The sequence below is a fragment of the Lipotes vexillifer genome, unplaced genomic scaffold, assembly GCF_000442215.2.
Source record: "Lipotes vexillifer unplaced genomic scaffold, Lipotes_vexillifer_v1.1 scaffold777, whole genome shotgun sequence".
NCBI lineage: Eukaryota > Metazoa > Chordata > Mammalia > Artiodactyla > Lipotidae > Lipotes > Lipotes vexillifer.
Window position 1 is genome coordinate 2,151,035 of NW_006784423.1, and position 21,671 is coordinate 2,172,705.

A 21,671-nucleotide genomic window follows, 5' to 3' on the forward strand; every position below is an offset into this window, starting at 1 on the left:
TCCATAATAATGTATAAATAGTGTAAGTAAAATCACCAGAAAAAATGTGGAATATGAGAAAACCACCCATGAAGAGTACACGTCAAATTTAGAACACGGTAAGTTCTATTCATTTATGGCACATGCTCTGATGGTTGTAATTCATCAAGTTATATAATGTTCTTTAAGCCCCCTCATATACTTCTTTAAATAGGAAAATATATGTAAAGTACTTAGCACACTGCCTGGCCTACAGTAGTGGTCAAGGAATGATACAGCGGTGAGGTATGGCATTCAGGAGTCGAACAATCGAAAAAGTTTTACTGGTGCACTATTTCTATTTTTCTTTCTTTTCTAGATAATAAAACCTCTCCTGAGATTCTAAAGGTTCTATCTTGGTTAGTCAGAGACAACAGTCCTCTGGGAAGTACATTCTATAGCTTCAACTCCCTGAAGAGAGAGTTTACACTAATTTACATCAAAAAATCCTTGAGGGTATAAAATATGCCAGGAACTGTCAACATCACAGATTACCAGTGCTAGCTTCTGGTATATTGTTAAATTTCCACTTAATTTTTAAGGGACCCTAGAGAATTAGCATGACCCCACCTACTAAGTTTATATACTGTATTTAACAGTATAATTTTCAAATATGACAGGAATAACCCAGATGTGAAATGCTGAATCATTAATCACAGCTATGATTAATATTTCATAAAATCAAAGCAAGCCTATCCACCCCTCATGTCATCAGATTTCCATAATGTATGAATCGAATTTAGAAGGTGCCTAATTTGGAAATACCAGATGCTCAGGGTACAGGAAAGAAGTGCTTTAACTAAACTCTTCCAAGAGCATGAGCAATGTCATTTTTAGTCTACCAAATTCTGTTTTGGTTGTATTAACCATGTTGAAATTCCAATTTTAGGAGGGGTAAACAAACAACATTTCTTAGGAGGGTAGTATAGAAAAAGTCAACTGTATTTTGATATACAAAATATATAATAACTCACAGTAATTACCATCTTAGATACTAGTTCAATACAGAAAAGTAAGCGACTTAAAATATGTTTGTTGGGAAAAAAAAAAATCACAGAAAATAAATTTCCTAAATAACAATCTTCTCAATTTTTTGGCTACTGGCATATACAAAACCAACTGGAATAAATATACATATAATTCATTTATCATGGTTTTTATCATGCAATTTATCTGAAGCTCCAAGTGACATACTTCTATGGTAGACCCTAGCTATCACTTTGTAAATACATCATGCTATACAGCGTATACATCGTGTAATGCTACCCGACATAAAAAAAGGAAATAATCTCACATATAGGTCATGTTAGACAAGTACTCTGGGAAAGTACGCACCCGGGAGTAACTACATAGAAGTGCTTGTGACTCAGATACCATATATTTTTACTACTGAAAGCTCCATCATATATTATAAAAACAATTTTACCATTATAAAAGAAGTAATCTGATTAAAATCAACAGAGGCAATAAGTTGAATCAGTTTGTAAAAATTAATTTTCCCAATTGCTACACTTGGAACATACAAGATGCACAATGGTAATTATGCATATATCAATATGAGGAAAATGTATATTAAAGATACTTCTCGAACAGCAGTTTGTTGCTGAACTAGTTACTGAATTAACTCCTCCTGTCAAGAAAGAACTGAAAACAGCACACAGACACACGTCAGCACTGGTCTGTAGCTTTCTAAACAGAAGCCCTTTACACAGTCATAAAGCAGTTGTCTTGTAATACATCACTGTGGGAAGGGTCACTACTTTAACTCCATTTGTAAAGAGCACTGCTTCAAAAGGTTTCAGTATTCACCACCCGGTGACAAGGAGGATGCATAGAACTGTGATACTAAGCCTCCGGAACTTTTGCTTGTTGACTCTGGAACCTCCATATACTGAGGCCTCAGACCCCTCCCTGGGCTACTGTGTGAAACACAGAAGGTTTAAGTCGCTTAAAATAAACTGGAGAATTTCTAAATAAGCCAGGCAAATGAATCCTGTTTATACACACATTATTAGGATTAGAATTACTTCGTACTTTTTAATATTTTAAACTTTTCCCCCCAATTCAGCAGAATAGTTTAAGTACATAATGATCTACTTATTCCTTAATTTTATACTTTTTAGGGTAAAACTTTCATCTGAGGCCATATAATTCCTTCAATTTATAGAAACACTCTGAAAATACTCCAAAGTTTACTGTAAAACTAGTCCTAAAATATATAAGATGCTAAATTCCCAGTATAGTTTTTAGACATGCAGAACCTTATCTTAAACGTTGGGGTAGGTGAGCTGACGTAAAACGTCAATAGATGCTTAATGTTTCTGACAACTCACAGTGTTTCCAATGTTTTATACAGCTTTTCCCAAGCTCTGGTTTCACGGGACGTTAAAAGATGTTTTGGGTAGAAATGGTTCCGCAATCCAACATATTTGAGCAGCAGTGTTTCTCTACTGAAGGGCGTCAGGGAGTTTTTATCACGCTAAGTGTCTCCTTATTAGTTTCCTAGTGCTGTATACAATATGCAGCATTCCCAAACGAGCTTAATTTCAGAGACCCTTTCTTGAAGCTTTCATAACCAGGGTTCCTCAGAAAGCACTTTGGGAAAGGCTATATTACAGCCATGCCCTGTCTTAATGAATCATATTTTACAAAAGGATTCCCACTTCAGAGTCAAATAATCACCTCCCACAATGAGTTTAAAACAATTTTCAACTCACTTTTAGTGAGTTTCAAGATATTCAGAAACCTAGGTGTTGATAGGAGTGAACGGGAATTAACACTTGTCTTAGGATTAAAGGACCTGCACAACCGCCCAGGTTGTGACCGCCCCATTCATGAATGCAGCCCCTCTGCCTGCCCGCAGCTCCAGCTGTGGAGGGCAGGGGTGCCTGGGGCAGCTGGGACCCAGGGGCACAGCCACCGCCCTATCCTTAGCATCCTTAGCTGCGCAGGCAGGCTTCCTCCCCCACCCCCGGACACGCAGCTCAGCTCTTTGGCGCGGCACCTGCTCCACGTCAGACGCACACACCCTCTAAAAAGTCTTCCCTCTCCTTTACATTTCAGTTCACTTGTTTCTGGAAACTCCTTTTACTCTCTCTTTCTTCTTTCTGCTCCTGAAACGCTACACTGAAACTCTAAATCATGTCTCAGCAGTACACAGGTTCCACTGGTTACGTGGCTATTAAGGAGATGGAAAGTCATCCATTTGGGGTAAAAAAGACGGATGGGTAGGGCCATCCAGCCCGGAGCCCCCTCAGTCCTCAACGATCCTTTGAGAAACTCCATACAGCCCTTATTTCTTCTTAAACTACCTTTCACTGTTTAAGAATTTACTTGTTAGTACTGTTTCACACTTCATTCATTACGTACGTACACCCTATTCGCTATTTTGTAAGATAAATGGTTTTTATTGACCTTCCCAGGAACCTGAAGACAGGTGTATGGCTGTGGCCACAGGAAGGTGGGAATTCCAGCCAACCTGGTGATGAGCCCTCAGAATGAACACACTCACAAAGTCTGCGACCCCAGCCCCCGTGGCTCGGCAAGCTCCCCTTCACCTTGTGCTCTCCCAACAGCTTCCCTTCTGGGCGGGAACAACGAGCCGCTTCTTTCTTCTCATCCGCCTCTTCCCCCAAAATCCTCCTACTTCTCCACAAAAACAACCGGATGGACTAACTACGGGTTCACTGGAAACAGTGTTCACTTAAGCATTACACATTACCCTTAACTGGCAGCTGCATCAGGTCCATCTTTTATTTGCTGCTATAATGTAACATACAACTTTAACATGCAAGCAGTGACCAAATACTAAAAAGCAGCTTTGATGTTATTACCGAAGATAAAGAAGGTTAAGGGACATCACAAAGACCTCTGGGCAGAACTGCAAACATGCTCAGAGCTGTGCTTTTCTGACAAAAAGCATGGCCGTGACGGCCACAGCTCACACAATCACAGCCGGTCCAGGACATGGAAAACAGAGTTTGCCTTAGTGTCTTTCACCCTGTCACATGGGAAGAAATTGCATCAACAAATCGAAACGGTAGCAATAATGAGTCACTTCCCGCCCACCTGCCACAGTCTTTGCGGGCCTGGCTCCCTTGCTGTGGTGGGATGGCGGCGGGGGGGATCACCCTCCCACAGAATGGAACGGACCCCTCCCCGCACCAAGAGAGGGCAGAACAAAGGAGGGAGCCAACATGTGCAGCAGTTTCAAGTTTTACCGTCTTATTTTATATGCGATCCCTGATTCACTACGAAACCACTCTTGGGAGCTGAACAGTGGATCTTTAGTCATACTATTTCAGAGTAACAAACAGCACCTAGCATGATGCTGACCTGCATCATCCAGGCAATGACCACAGCTGTGAGTAATAACATCTGCCGTACATGAGGCTCAAGTGATTGGTCTATATTTAGGAAAATATTTATCCTTTTTCCATACATGTAATTACTTTAAAGTTCAGTAAGATGCATTTTTGAAAATACAAGGGTTTATAATTATCTGAATTAACACGCTCAAGTTAAACCAAAATATCTGTAATTTACATGTGTAAACTGTTCTGATGAACAATAAAACAAATACCAAACCCACAGCGTTTGGGGGTTAAACTACACAACAAATGGACAGACCTAAATTACTGAATTTAACTAACACATAGAAGCCCACAAGAACTCTCCTATATGCAAAGCAACTATATGACGCAAAAGGAAGACTTTATAAACTGGATGTAATTTGACATTCTAGTCGAGAGTGGGGTAGTATTTTATCCACTGAGAAACTGACCAATTTCTTGAGCAATCCCTTTTAAAACTCATAAATAAAGTTAGGCCTCTTATACAATGTGTAATTTCTTCATTATGATGGAATGCAACAAAATATCTTGCCCTTGGGTTGCTCAGTTTCAGCCCAAACAAATGCAAATGGCTTGTCAGATGACAGCTGTTTGATAAGCCTCCTCTACAAGACCCGCATGCTTTACTTTTTTCCGTGAAACTTGGGACGAAAGGCAGAAGGCAGGAAGAGAATTAATGTAGCATAATACAGTCTAAAGGCAACGCTACAACCGTGATTAAGTAGAAAAGTTAAAAGGCACAGATTTTCCACAGCTTCGCTGCGTGCAACCCATCCGTGTAACAAGTTGACAGCCCTAGCGTGCCAGCTCCATCATCCCCTCCGACAGCTAAAACGCAGTGCTGCATCCCTTTTCAGGGGAAATTTGCGTCTGCACCATGAAGCGTTGTACATTATTTCTCAGCACTGCAGGGGGCTCGAGTCCATATGGAACCTTCACAAATATTACCACAGATCAAACCAGCAGCGTTGTGAGGCAGATTTGACATACCTATTTAAATGAGCAGCAGGGGTCCCTGGGTAGCCTCGGGCTGTACGCAGAGCCTGGGCGGAGAGCAGAAGCCCAGCTCCATTACTCAGCAAAGACACTCTCTGCATCCATCATTCATTTCATTTCTGCCAGGGCAAGAAGCTCATTTGCCCAAGGTCAACAAAAAGTAAAAAGAAGGTTTTCTTTTTTTTTCCCCGAGAAATAAATGTACCTGACAAGTGGGGATTTTGTCCTTTGGGTTTGCGGAGCACAAATAAACACCAGCCAGCTCGACAGAGTACATGTGTGCATGCAAGCCAAGCCACCCGAGAGCTGACTGTGGATGGAAGGCCCAGGGACAATTTCTGTAACTTGTAAAACTCATATATGAATAAAATAAAACTTGACACCATGTTCTAAAAATAAAGTGGGTTCTGTTGTTTAAAACTGGGCATCAGCATCCAGCCTCTTGTCATAGTAACTGTAGGGAACTCCCCAGTGCGCGCACACCATCAACCAACTTACGGCTCTGAAAGAAAATAAAACCTGTTCCCGGTACACGCAAACGCAGTTGGAAGGCAACAAGTAATAAAATCACTTCCTAGGCCTTTTGAGCCCAAATTCTAGACTCATACACTACACTGACCTATGAAAAGCAAAAATCGTATAGGAATAACTAAAGGGTAGAGAGAAGGACTTGCCTCTCCCCCAAGGTGAGCGCCCATCGCCCTGACAGCCCCTTTCCTGATTCAGGTCCCGCCTTCACGCACACCCACGCATTGATACTGAGCTGAGCATCTATCTCCCAACATGACCTCAGTTTGGAAGTAAAAGCATTTTAAGGACAAACCATTCTGACATAAATTCTCTAATGTTTACCTTTAGCAAAAATGAATTAATAAAATATAAAGCCTTTCAACATACTGTCTTGTCTCTGGAAGTCTTATTTTTTGTCCATTATGAAACACACTAGGTAAATTCTGAAGCTGAGGGAAACCTCTGCTATCATTAGTTACTTAGCTTACAGTTCATATTACTTACCATAAATGTAATATACTTACATGCATTAATGAATAATATGACTGTTTGCCAGTATAAAAGAGAAAATGAAATGGGCGGCCGTCTTCTCCCCACTGGATTGCTAATAAAAACCAAATGAAAACAAATAAACAAAAATAAACAGAGATCAAATAGCTTGTATTTAATTGCAATTCATAATTCTGCAATAAGACACATTTTTAATTCTGATTACCTTTTGAAATAACAAAATAGCATTAATATTTAGAATTTAGTTTGGCAGGTTTAGCATGTAAATATTTAGGATATTTAATATTTCATACCCATTAATACAAAGCAACGTTTATATTTGATAAAACATTCCTAAATATTTCACCATGAGAATTTCTGTAATATGTTTTAAATAAACACAAAATACCAAAGTCATCTTGCTAGAACAAGATAATTTATGTTTGGCTGTAAATACAACACACTCCCATATTCTTAAAAAGGAAAACTGATAAAGTCAATTATGTAATACAGTTAGGAAATTAGAGACAGGAATACTATAAGAAAGAAAAAAACAAAATGGATTTTTCCGTGCCCAGTTATGTTTCAACTCTGTGGTGAGACACCTCCGAGAGTTTGAAACGTTTAAAACAGAAGGGGCCCCACAAAGATGTTTTGTGTAATTCCTTCTGAAATACAGATGGCCGTTCACATCTAATAACCACCGAACAAACTGGGAAACGGAGCTGCTGCAGTAAATAAAGCAAACACCAACTCCACGTCCTTTTCCCGTGTCTGTACTGAGCTGCTTCTCTGTCAACCATGTGTGAGCACTCCAAACACGAGCCTACACTCCTCTATTACGTGAGTTGTAAACTCTTTGCTCCCAGTCTGTCACTTGCCTTTAAAGTTTGTTTGTGGCGTCTTTCATACTCAAGACGTTTAAAGTGTATGTGTATAGCAGACTCTGCCACTTTTCCTCTACGGCAGTGCTTCTCAACTGTTTTTTCATTATCATTCCTACTAAGGCACCTTTTCAGACACTTTTCTCCCTAATTGCCTGCCTCCCCATGAAATCTTAATACCGCAGATACACTGCATATCCACTGATGTACATACTGTGGCCCTCTGGAGGGCCACAGACATTGTAATAGCTAAGATTTTTTCACCTCCTGCAAACCAATTTACACCCGCTTGGGGGAAATACCATCCCCGTTGAGAAAACCTGCTTTAAGACTTTGGGCTTTTTTCTAAAGACTGTTTTCCCATATTTGCTTCTGGAATTTTTGTATGTTTTCATGATCAGAAATTTAATCAATCTGAAATTTATGTCTGTGAGGCAGAAATCCAAACACGCATTATTTTGTCCAACAAAGAGAGTCATTACTCCATTACAGTTTTTTGAATAATACACTCTTTTCTTTTAAAACATTACCTGTACAATATGTAGGGTATCTTCCTCTTCTGGGGTAACTGAATTACACACAGAACACTTTAAGTGCATACATTTAAAATGAAGACCAAAATTTCATAACAAATGGTGAAAAATGTCTAGATACAGTGCTTGGCTTGAAAAATAAAAACACATTCTTATTCGCCAATGGCTTACTGATGAATTAAATGGTTCTCCAACACCACTTTCAAAGACTTCATGAAATCTTGTATATTTTCCAGTATTTATAACTCTACTATGCAATTTTCAGTATATTGCGAAAGCAGTCAGAGAGTGATCAAGAAAGACAAATATCATGGTTGCAGATAAGACTCTACTGAAAAGCTTGGAGGGATTTTGGCGTTGGGTCTCATTCCATGTGTGTGAATATGTGTGTACATGATTTTATAATATGCATTTACGTGTGTGTGTGTGTGTACATATATAATTTCATTCAATCTAAGATGTCATGGATTTTAAGATACTCCATCACGTATCTTATACAAAGAAAGAAAGAAAAAAAGCAAATGGTATGCAATATAGTTTACATCAACTGTAAAATGAATCCTGTCTGGTAAAGGTGTTAAAATCTGAAAAACTGTGTCTTAGAATTCACAAAATATGGCAAAAACAAACATATGCTGATTGTGAATAATCTGGTCCACTAGTCTGTCTGTTTGCACCATTACCACCATTTAATTAAAATCAGTTTTTTGCTGCATTTTGATACTTGGTAGGGTAACTTCTTTCATTACTCGTTACTTTTAAAAATTTCTCGCTGCTTCTTGTACATTTACTCTTTCAAAATAAACTTTGAAAGTTTTTTCCAAAAGACTTTGGAAAATTATATTTCCAAAATTATATTTCCAAAAGACTTTGAAATTATATTAAATTTATTAATAATTTTTAAAGTAGCAACTCTGCAATATTATCTTTCCTTACATGAAAGTCAAATCTTTTTTCCAGCTATTCAGATGAACACTTATGATCTTTTAAGTCGTACAGTTTTCTATATAAATCCCTTACATACTTGTGGAGTTTCATTTGCATTTTAGTTTCTGTTGCTCTTGATACTGTCCCTCAGTTATCTGTTTTCTGTAAAATCAACTTTAATTACACAATACACTTTTTTAAAAAAAATAGACTTTATTTATTTTTAGAGCAGTTTTAGGTTCACAGCAAAATTGAGAGGAAGGTGCAGAGATTTCCCACATACCTCTACCACCCCCATTATCAACATCCCCACCAGATGAACTTACACCGACACATCATAATCACCCAAAGTCCATAGTTTACATTAGGGCTCACTCCTGTGGGCACTGTATGTGTTTGTACAGATGTATAACATTTATCCACTGCTCTAAAAAGCCTGAGCTCTGCCTATTCCTTCCTCCCTCCCCACGACCCCTGGCAACCACTGACCTTTTCACCGGTTCCATAGTTCTGCCTTTTCCAGAATGTCACAGAATTGGGATCATGCAGTGTGTAGCCTTTTCAGGTTGGCTTCCTTCACTTAGTAATATGCATTTAAGTTTCCTCCGTGCCTTTTCAGGGTGTGACAGCACCCTTCTTTTTAGTGCTCAACAATACTCCATTATCTGGATGGACCACAGTTCAATTATCCATTCACCAACTGAAGGACATCTTGGTTACTTTCATTTTGGCAATTCTGAATAAAGCTGCTATAAACAACTGCGTGCAGGTTTCTGCGTGGACGTAAGTTTTCAACTTACCTGGGTAAATGCCAAGAAGCAAATACCAGTCTGCGGGATCATAGGAAAGAGTAGGTTTCGTTTTGTAAGAAACCAGCAAGCCACCCCACAAGCCCCTATCGGTAAGGAACAGGGGCTCCTGCTGCTCCACATTCCACAGGCACTTGCTGTTGCCAGAGTTCTGGATTCTGGCCATTCTAATGGGTGTGTAGTGGTATCTCATTGTTGCTTTAATTTCTATTTCCATGGAGCATCTTTTCAAAGGCTTATTTTTCATCTGCGTATGTTCTCTGGTGATGTGCCTGTTAAAGTCTTTGGCTCATTTTTAAATCGGGTGCTTGTTTTCTTATTGTTGACTTCTAAGAGTTCTTTGTATATTTTGGATAACAGTCCTTTATCAGATATGTCTTTTCCAAGTATTTTTCTACCATCCTGTGGCTTGTCTTTTCATTTTCTTGACCACGTCTTTCACAGAGCAGAAAATTTTAATTTTAATGAAATCCAGCTTATCAACTCTTTCATGGATCATGACTTTGGTGTTTTATCTAAAAAGCTATGGTGAAACCCAAGTCTTCTAGGTTATTAATTACTGATTCAGTTTCTTTAACAGGTACAGGCCTATTCACATTGTCTACTTCTTGTGTAAGTATCATACTATTCCATAGTATGATTCTCCAACAGTTCATCTAGCTACCCTACTGATGAACATTTAAATTGTTTCTAATTTTTTGCTGACACAGGCTATTCGCAATTTCCAGTCTGATGAGTGATTATGATCTCTTATCCTTAATTGACAGACATTATTTCTGATCTGATATTTTCCAATGTTTACTGGCTACTTTTATTTTCTCCATTTATGAATTACCTTCTTTCCCTTTTGCCCATTTTTCTATGAGGCTGTTTTCCTTGTTAATTTTAACAATAATTTATTCCAGACATTAGACCTCTATTGTGTTTCAAATTTTCTCCAGTCTGTTGCTTGTTTTTTAAATTTACTGTATCTTTTTTCTTCAGGGAGAAGTGTCACATTTTGAAATAGAAAATTTATTGATCTTTGTCCTCTTTGTTTGTGACTTAAGGGCATAATATTTGTTATTTAAAAATATTGATAGTTGTATGATTATCTTTCAACTGGCCACTTTATCTGATTCTATTCTAGAGTTTCAATCTCTTAATTCCAAAATCATAACGTACTTTTAAGTCGTGACCCAACTCTGTCATCTTCTGGATACAATCTATTTTTTAATATTCCATTAAGTGGATTAATAAATAGGAGATTTCTGTCCACAGAAATGCAGAGGCATGTTTCCACCAATTTTTCTTTAAGGTTGCCACAAATTGAAAACAGAAAATGAGAATAATCCAAATGTACCGCTGATGAAAATTCATCCTCACCAAAACCAATGGCAGAACAGAAGGAAACTGAAATACAACACTCCAAACTGAATTAAATCTCCTCAAACAACCATTTGGAGTTTTTGGAGAACACTCTGAATCAAAAGTTCAAAACTGAGAACAAATGGACAAAAAGCTCAAAGAAATGAAACAACTTGATTAAATTCAGGGGAGAAACAGAAAAAGTTGGAAGAATCAGAAACGTAGACTAACTTATAAGTAACCCAAAAAAGAACAGCCTAAAAACATAATAAAGGACATTTAAAAAAAAAGTAGGGAAACAACCAAAAAAAATGAAAATGACATAAAGAAGTTAACAGTCAGAGAGATGGTGATTGACCTGGAAGACAATCAAGGAAGGAATAACATTTATATAACTGGAGTCCCAAGGAACAGAAACAAAAAGTGGAACAGAACTAATATTCATAACTTAAAAAAAAACTATTTCTGGATGTAAAGACTTGAACCTATCTATTTAAAGAGCTCATTGTCACCACTGTAATCTAACCCTCAATAATCAACTTGATGCCATATTTTCATAAAGCTACTAGATAGCTTTAGATTAAGAATCCTTAGGATCACCAGGGGGAAAGATAACCAGACTAGCACGAAACTTCTCAAAAAGTACAGACAAGGCAAGGCAACGATGGAGCAGCATTTTCAAGAAACTCAAGAAAAGTAAGTATGAACCAAAGATTTTCACCTTCCAGCCAAGATGTCCTTCAAGTATCAAGGCTATAAAAAAACAATTTTAAAAACATAAGAACTCAGGGAATTTATATCTATGAGCCCTTTTTGAAGAATCTACTAGAAAATGAACTCCATTCAACCAAGAGATGACCAGGGAGACCTTAGCAGAAGGAGTTATGGACAGCATTTAATAAGCTAATTGTAGACTTAAAACTAAAACAAAGATGAGCAAGAAGTGCACAGAAGAAAATGTTAAAAAACCACAAGTATGTATGCGTGTATGTAAGTATATATTTGTATAGCTGAAATTCAATGTTTTTAAAATAGTTCGTGTCCACCAAAATACATAAAAGCAGAGAAAGATCACAATTTGTTTGTAACCGAGGAGACCATCACATTACTGAGGTCATCAGTATACTCCATGCCACACTGATTTCTCTGTGTGGATTTGGCCACCATGCCGTCATGAGCTGGCAGGAGGCTCACAGGATCTCTCCATGACTAGCATTTCAGCTTCACCTATACTCTGGTATGTTTTTATAAAAGAGTATCATTTTAACAAATTTCAGAACAATTCAGTTTGAATGTTTCCTGTATTCAGATATCCAAATAATGATATTCTACTGTAATGCTTATATAGTTTTTAGTTTTGTATTTTCTAAGTGGGCACTCATAACACCTGTGCATATTAAGTGATTTATTCCTAATTTCTTGCCTTTTTAAATCATACTGGATAAGACTTTCAAAATAAAAATGAGTGCCAGAGGCAAGTGTAGGCACACTTGTCTTATTACTGAACTTAATGTAAAGGAATCCAATGATATGGTTTTTTAATCTGATGTGTTTCTGTTTCTCATGATAGTCTTTCTCAAACTAAGAAAATTTCTTTCTATTTCTAGTTTAAGAGTTTTTACCAAAAAATAAATGCTGAATTTTGTTAAATAACTTTTTCTTCATCTTCGGAAATATTTTTTCCCGGACTCAGTTAACACAGAGGACTACATTAATAAATTCCTAATGTTAAACCACCCTTATATTCCTGGGGTGTGGGGGGCAGAGATCCTATTCTCTATAATGCTGTATTTGGTTTGCTATCATTTAATTTAGTAAGAATACAGTGTAGGTTTCTTTAAGGTGAGCTTAGAAGTTTATGTTATCCTTTTTCTGCTCTGCAGCAGTTCACATAATATAAAAGTTAGAAACTTTTTCAAGGTATGACAGACCTCACCGACAAAACTTTCTGGGCTGTGTGCCTCTTTGGTTAGGTCTTTGATTACCTTTGACTTCTCCAGCTTTTAGTCTAACCAGCATTTCCTAATAAAGACAATTTTGGGAACTCTGCTTTTCTTTAAACTGTGTGAGTGGGGTTTGAGCAACACTCTGGATCCACAACTGCCTGGGCCCACCTACGTCCTCTGCCTCGGCCACTTCCCAGCTATGAGCCCTGGGTAAGTTTACCCAACACATCTGAAAAATGGGGAAAACAATATTATCTACTTATGAAAACTTGCTGGGAAGATTATGAGTTAATGCATGCAAAGCACTGAGAACTGTGCCTGGCCTGCTCTAAGTTTTAATAAATAGTAGTTACTATATTATTTAGGATATTTTTCAGATTAATAAGAATCAAGTTACCCATAACAATCTTACACTTTTAAATATCCTCTGAATATTATTATGTAAAATTATTAATGTTGTCCTCTTATGTTTTCTCTCTTTTTCCATTAACCAGACTTGCTAGAATTTGATCAATTCCACTGGTTTTTTCAAAGAGTTAGTTGGTTTTATTGTCCTACCCCTTCTTTTAAAAATCTTTACTTCATTCATCCATTTCATTCTTTTTCTGCCTTCTTTTTTTTTTGCGGTATGCAGGCCTCTCACTGTTGTGGCCTCTCCCGTTGCGGAGTACAGGCTCTGGGCGCGCAGGCTCAGCGGCCATGGCTCACGGGCCCAGCCGCTCTGCGGCATGTGGGATCCTCCCGGACTGGGGCACAAATCTGTGTCCCCTGCATCGGCAGGCAGACTCTCAACCACTGCACCACCAGGGAAGCCCTTTTCTGCCTTCTTGAACTGAATACTGAACAGTTCATTTATTTCTAGTCTTTCTTAATAACTAATAAATATATGTTTGCCTCTGCATAAAACACTGTCCGTATCCCATAGGGCTTAATATGAACTGTCATATACTTCTAAATAGTCTAAAATCTCAATTTTGATTTCTCTTTAACCCAAAAGTTTTATGGTTCTATCAATTTTAATTCAGAATATCTAATCTACAAAATTTCTATTTTTATAATTTGTTAGGTTTTCTCTACAACCTATTACGTCATATTCTATTAATATTCCATTGGCATCCGCATAGAAAATGTATTCTTTGTACTTGTATCTGTAACTATAAAATCATGCTGTTATTCAAATTCTTTACAGCCTTAGCTAACAGCTTTTGCTTTAAACATTTCAATGCTAAATGCTTGGTGCAAAAAGGTTCATGGTCGTCAAATCCACTTAATGGATATTAGGTTTTACCAATATAGATTAACATTCTTGTCTCACTGAACCATTCCCGAACCTCCCTGAATTCCATTCTGTCTGGCATTAGGTGCTACTCCTTGCTTCTGTCATCAACCGGGTACATATCTTTGTTTTTCCCAATATTTTTATCACTTACTTTAAAAAGTAGAGCAGCTTTTTTATGTTAACTCAATCTGGAAGCTTCCACCTTTTAATAAGGGAAGTGGTAGCACATTACAAGTGCCATAATCTATTCAATCTAAAGTTCACTGATTTTTTTAACATAAAAAATCAATTTGTCCTATTTACAAAGTGCAGCAAAATTGGTAGGTAGATGGCAAAAAGTACTCTGCTGATTCTAAAGGCATACTGTTTAAACACAGTTAAATATACTTCACTGAAATGTAAGAAAATCCTATCAACACTGACATATTTCCAAAATAACACACAGGCATTTTGCAGGGACACACGGACATTTCAGTTTTTACATTCCAGCTGATAGCAGTAACAACTTTCTAATATTCAGAAGCTGGTATGATCTGAAAGAAAGAACCAGTCTCAGAGGGGCAGATATACAAGAACAGATGCAACTAGGAGAGATATACAGAACAAAGAGAGGAAGAGACATACGTGAGGAGACTGAGGGGTTGAAAAATGGGGGGAAAAAAAGTAATTTTTTTCCCCCACTAAAAAAAAGGGGAAAAAAATCACTATCATTACAAACATTTAAGAAAAGCCACTAAGTGTAAGTTACTGTGCCTTGTGCATAGTTTTATTTCTAGAAAACTGAACTGCATCTTTAAATTTGATGTGTACTTTTAAGATAGCCTTCATCTATTATCTTCCCAGAAGCTATTAATTGAATTGATGTCATAGTTTATTATCAGCCACATCTAAGAATTCAGAAAATACAAAAGACAGAATATTTATTAAAAGATTCAAAATACTTATAACAAGATTCAAAATAAAAATTATCATGTAAAGAGAAGTAGAGAAAAATGACAGAACGCCTAGCTTTGAACAAAGGTGACTCAGCAAAAACATCAATGCAAAACAAATACATTTTTAATAAAAATATCTGCTCTCTCACCAATCTCTATTTATCAGCTCTGAAACACCCTAATGCTGCCTGTAAACTGAGCATCTGTGGCCAGCAGGTGACCCTCTAATGTAACCACACATTTTCGCTGTTGAGTTACACACCTACTAAGAGTCAACTGTGTTTATTCCCAAAACCTGTTTATTAGAATTGTACTTATTTCTGTAATTACATGAATCAAGTATTCCATAAACAGATGAAACATGGGTGGAAACAGAAAAGACAGTTGATGCTTCTATCAAAGTGAAGTTGAATGCTTTAGAAAGATTCAAAGGCAAGTTACTAAAAAAAAAAAGTCTGTTCAACTTCTGTGTAGTCGGGGGAAAATTGGTAGAAATATAAAAATATTCTGCACTCAGATTCCTTAGGAAGTTTAAGTTCTTCACTCCACTGTAAGGAAATCAAAACTAAAAACCTCTGATGATATATCTCAGGGGCAGAGGCACGCAAAAGAAATGAGGAGGAACAGATACATCCTCAAAGAAAAACCCTCTAGGGCTATATAGCAAAAGACTGATGAATATAAATTTATATTTGAGTGTTTTAAAGAAATGATTTCTGGCTTTAATACTTTTTAAAGTAACTGACAATGCCCCCCCCCCCAAGCTTATCCAAGAAGCTTCTAATGTAAATTAGAAAATAGTAAATATGTTATTTTCTGGTGACCTTAAAGCTTGTCCTATGTTTTCAAGATTTTAGTCTACACATTTAAAAGGTAAAGAGAAAAATCTTAAAAGAAACCAGAGAAAACAGGGGGCCAGCTAAGAATGTTGGCTAACTGCTCATCAGGAACAATGCAAGGCAAGAGACAACAGAATCACATCAATAAAGTAATAAAAGTCAAAAAAGGGGGGAGGGAATCTATATTCAGTGAAAATATGCTTACAAATTGAAGAAAAATTTTAAATTTTCATATTAAAAAAAGTTGAATTTGTCTCCAGCAGATCTGTACCCAGCTCTTCTTCAAAAAGGCATATTAGAATGCAAATAAATTGACATTAGTATAGGCATAAACCCTAACCTGATCTAATTTTAGTATTATTTAATTAAAAAGAAACAGTTTGTAAACGCCATTCATTATTAGTTATAAAGTACTCCTGACTTATTTCACGACTACCATGACATAGGAGGGCATCTCCATAACACCTGAGTGGCTGCTGATATATAACATAGCACTGTAGGAAAGAAAGAACTATCTGTTTCATTCTTGAACAAACTTACCTCTTTGTTTAGGAAAAATCTCTTCAGGATGCTGTAAAATAAATTAAAAATGCATTAGGTAATTGCTGTAACATATAAACCTAAGTGAAATTTGTAAAAATATTAATGAAGATAACTACCTTCATTATTGGCCGGGCTCGCTTCTCAAACAAACCACTGGGAAAGAGGTAAGCAATCGCTCTCTGAAAATACACACAAAGGTTAATTAGCAATTGTTATAAAAACAAGTTCACGTTACGACTAATAGTAACTGAGTGCTTACCATATGCCAGATATCGAACCAAGAGTTTCACATACATTATCTCACCTTGTAATCTTCTAAATGGGATAATAAAATCACCACATATACATTCCCCAAAAGAAAAAAAATTTGTAACTGTTAAAACTAGTTATTAACAATTTTCAAGTGTCCGCTTCAAACATGAGTGTGCTACCACAAATAACCCTTCTCTCTCCTTTTTAAAGGAAACTGGAGGAGCCCCTGTACGAGTGCTGGGCCAGGGCCCAGGGGCATCCTCCCAGCCCCAGGTGGCAGGCGGATGTCCACATACAGAAGACTGAAAAGGGCAGGCCCTACATCCCACCCACCGTGTTATCTGGATGTTTTCAGAAGCTCTTTTGAACGTTTCCTAGAACTTGGGAGAGGTTTTTAAACTACATGTTTCCAAACATGTTCTCTTCAATGTCTGTTTTGCAGTGGGGACGCTCTTGACATTCTGAATGTGATGCTCCCCTGTAGGCAACTTCCCCTATTCGGCGGGTCATTTAATATCCCTGGCCCTTTCCCCAAAGTCCGTGCCAGGAACAACCCCAGTGCTTGTGACAAATCTCACCCCCACACGTGTCCAAAGGCGCTTCACCTCCTGTGAGCAGGACTGCCCCCAACTTGTATAGGCCCCTACAGCCTCCTCCTACACCCACCCACCTACCACTCCACCCACAATTAAAAGAAAAAAAAAAAAAAAGGGAAAAACAAACACAGAGGCCATGTGTTTTCATCTCTGTGGGTGCTGGCAGGCGGAAAGTCAGTGGCCTGGGACCCTAGTCCCTCTCTGAGCTCTAAATGACCCGGCAGCTCCTGCAGACCCAGTGCTGCTCTTTCAGGGCCTGTTCTCTCCACGCAGCAAATTTGCTGGACCAGGTTCTGCTCCTGGAAGTAGTGGCCTATAATTTGGGGGTATATTCAATTATATTAGGGAGCCCAGCTGTGTCTCTGGGTCAAGCGTCATTCCTTCAGGCTTTTGGCAATAAAACTGACACTAAAAACAAAAACAACAACAAAAAACTTGGCTCACACATCAGAATGCTAACTTTGTGAACTTTCTTTTCTTTTTGAAAAGCCAGGGGCTCCTCTCCCTTCCTTCTCTGAAGAAGAAAAGGTGGACTTTTTATTTAATAAGTGATGTTGAGACAGCTGATTGCCATTTGAAAAAAGATAAAACTTGATCCAAACCTCACACCATACACCAGAGTAACTCCAAATGAGTCAGAGAGCCAAACTTGGAAAATGAAACCAAACAAGTACCATAAGACAACATGTATGAATTCCTTTACAACCTAGACATGGGAAAGTCCCTCTTAACTACCATCCAAAATTCAGAAAGAAAGAAAAAAGAAAATTGACCAATTAAAGTACAGAAAAGAAAAATATGGCTCAAATATATTCAGAATAAAAAAGGTGCAATTTAAAAAAAAGGAGCAATTAAAACTATTGAGATAACACTTTTCATCTAACAGGACTAACAAAAATTCAAAAGCTTCACAGCATACTGCTGGCAAGGTTACAGAAACACCCTGATGCCTTGCTGGTGGGAGTGTACAACCTCCAGGGTTGGCAGTTTGCTAATATCTAACAAGACTACATATACGTTTCCCGCAGCAATTCCACTTCTACAAATTTACCCTGAAGATACACCCCCACGAATATAAAACAACACAGCATAGGCTGTTAAATGATTTATAAGAAAACAATACTAGAAACAACCAAATTATCATACACAAGAGGTTAGTTGAATAAATGAAGGTACATCTATGCCATCAAGTACTCTACAGCTGAACAAAAGACTGAGAAAAGCAAGATGCAAAAGAACTATACTTAGAATGGGGTCACTGGTGTAAGAAAGAGAAACAGAAATAAGAAAATACATACTGGAGTAGGAAAAAATATACATAGGTTTCTTTTTGCAAACATAAACACAGTCTTTTTTAAAGCAGTTTTCTGATATGTTATTCAGAAATATCTATATTAGAATGATAAAAATTGCAGAATTTAAATATTTTGCTAAGTGAAGTTAAGTCAACCAGAAAACCACTGGAGGAAGGTGGTGAAGGAAATACCTGACTCTGCCAGCGTTAACCTCCCTGTCAACTGTTAGGTTCTAGGATTCCTGGTATGTGTGTGGCACTTACCAGGCACCAGAGAACATGTACCAGCAGGAAATGGCCTATACCCTCTCGAGCATCTTAAAATTGGAGGAAAATTGGCATTCACATCTGAATTGTGGTTTGGCCCACTTGGACCAAGTTTGTCAACCATGACGGATTAACAGAAATGTCACAATTAACTGAAGTAAGTACTTTTTCACTTCTGAACAATCTACATGAAAAACTATTATTTACACTAAGAAACACCAGGCGCAGTGGTTAAGAATCCGCCCGCCAATGCAGGGGACACGGGTTCGATCTCTGGTCTAGGAAGATCCCACATGCCGCAGAGCAACTGAGCCCGAGAGCCACAACTACTGAGCCCACGTGCCACAACTACTGAAGCCTTCATGCCTAGAGCCCGTGCTCGGCAACAAGAGAAGCCGCTGCAATGAGAAGCCCGTGCACCACAATGAAGAGTAGCCCCCGCTCACCGCAACTAGAGAAAGCCCGTGCACAGCAACGAAGACCCAATGCAGCCAAAAATAAATAAATAATTAAAAATAATAATAAACTAAGAAACACCCAACCTTTCACAAAAACAAAACCCAAAAATACATGTATCAGTTGGGACTCAATTAATGATTCTTCAAGAAGCTTTAAAACAGTATTACTAGCCTAACATTTTTATTTGTTTCAGGCTTAGCATTTGTTTCAAGAGACCTATTCTCAGTTGAGGAACCAGACTTTGGATGTGGCCCGTAGGTAAACACACTGGTATTCAAACATCATCAATATCCATGAACATATACCTGAAATAGACACTAAACCTTGCCTTACTCTGATTTAAGGTTGTTGCTGCCTTTATCTTTCAGTTTTACATTCACTCAGGAGAAAATCTGAGCCACAGGAATAGAAAACAAAGGGCATTTTCCTACAGTAAGCTCTAGCTTAATATTTCCTATATTAAGTTCTGGAATTTGTATGGAATTGAACTTGGCAAAGTTCTCAAGTGTTTTAAAGTAATGTCACATTTGAAAAAATTGTTAGACATATGCATGGCTTAGGTTCAATGGTTGGTTGTCACAAAAACAAAAAAACATATCACAAAAAACCTTGCTTCTGCCAGGGAGGAAAAAAAAAGTGGAGTATACATTTAGTGACAAGTATAGAACCCTTTAGAAATTTCTTAGACTATGGCATGGTTTACCTGAATCCAAAACAAAAAAAGTACTGATTAAAAAAAAAAGAATGTAAACTAAAGAAAAAAATTAATCCAAGTAAAAGTCACCGAATAAAGTAATTCTCATTTGTAAACATGCTGTTTACATCTTTGGATTTTCACTAGAATACTGATAATTCAAGTGTTCCCTAAAATGAAGGCAAAGTATTTAACTATATTCTTAGGCTTATGTCAAAGTATAATAGGATTGCAAACTCAATCCAGGAGAAGGAAGCACTGGGTCAGGAATGCAATCTCTATTAATTAGGTATCCCAGCTGGGCAGTGGGTTTGCAGCTGTTAACTTGATCAATGACTTACCTAAATGTCATCTCTACTGATTCGCTTATAAATTACCAGCAAGTGAGACTAATGTACAGGTGCTAATTTATTTAAACTGTTCTCTACAGTTCTACACAGCTTTATAAACTGCATCTGGCACCTAATGTTAGCTGTCAGTTGTACTTAGACATGCCTGTCCTAACGACTCTGTTCATTAGAAGTGAGCACAAATTATGAAATATTGTGAAAAATGATACATCAAATGGAATGGGCACAGCAAATCAATTAGAGAAACTTCACACAGCATATTCACACTTTGGAGAACAAAACACTCAGGTTTCGGAAGGAGGTTTATAATACCAATTAAAAAGTGATTGGTCGGGCTTCCCTGGAGGCGCAGTGGATGAGAGTCCGCCTGCCGATGCAGGGGACGCGGGTTCGTGCCCCGGTCCGGGAGGATCCCACATGCCGCGGAGCGGCTGGGCCCGTGAGCCATGGCCGCTGAGTCTGCGCATCTGGAGCCTGTGCTCCACAACGTGAGAGGCCACAGCAGTGAGAGGCCCGCATACCACCACAACAACAACAACAAAAAGTAATTGGTAGACTTCAGCAGTATTATATATCAATTTGCTGGCTTTTTTCCTGAAATTCTAGAGTAACGCAGAACTTAACTTTTAATTCCCAAATAAAGACATTAGTAAATGCAAGTACAATTCTGTATCCATAATATTTAATATAAGCGAAATGTCTCCAAGTTAAAATTTATAAGCTTAATTCAAAACGGAAAATGCAAATATCAGTGGTCCTCAACCTTTCTGTATTTACAGCATGATTCTGAGAAAAAGAATTTTGATGGTACACGTGAGAGGATGAAAAGGGTGAGCACCACTACACAGATCGTCTACTCCAGCACAGCGGTGTGTGACAACGCCAATGGAATTCCAGGGCCCTGACCACTGGCCAGCCTTGAGCCTTGGGTCAAGATTTGAGGAAAACATTTCTGCCCACCTCTGTTACACACTATGGGGCTATTTCTTACAGTTTCCATACACACAGACTCTTCTTCTGACCAAACTATAACTGCTTTACACTGAATTACAAACTCCATTCAGCTCAATGTTCATGGGACAGACTCCTCCATGGAGTAACATACACTGTCTCAGACAAGAGTACTTTTCACACACTGATCAACATCTGGAAATCACCTAGGAAAGATTTATGGCACAGGAGTTGAGAAACACGACATTAAGATCTACTTTCAAAATATTTAGCATGCATCTGAGTACTTTCAGCAAGACACCAAACACACATACACTACGCTGCTTGTCAGAGGGACCTGTCTGTCCTCCTATCAGATCTTCTGCGGGTTACCAGCAGCACCAGTGATTCACAGGGAAAGA

At 38.0% G+C, this 21,671-nt stretch overlaps 1 protein-coding gene across 1 annotated transcript in view; it reads right to left on the minus strand.

The window, feature by feature from the left end:
* MRPS9 (mitochondrial ribosomal protein S9) overlaps window positions 1–21,671 on the minus strand; it is a 45,394-nt gene that overhangs the window by 12,806 nt on the left and 10,917 nt on the right. Inside the window, exons 3-5 of the mRNA XM_007456829.1 lie at window positions 16,524–16,586; window positions 16,405–16,435; window positions 6,401–6,480 (exon numbers count right to left, since the gene is read on the minus strand). Coding sequence (XP_007456891.1) covers window positions 6,401–6,480; window positions 16,405–16,435; window positions 16,524–16,586 — 174 coding nt within the window. The remainder of the gene's footprint in view (window positions 1–6,400; window positions 6,481–16,404; window positions 16,436–16,523; window positions 16,587–21,671) is intronic.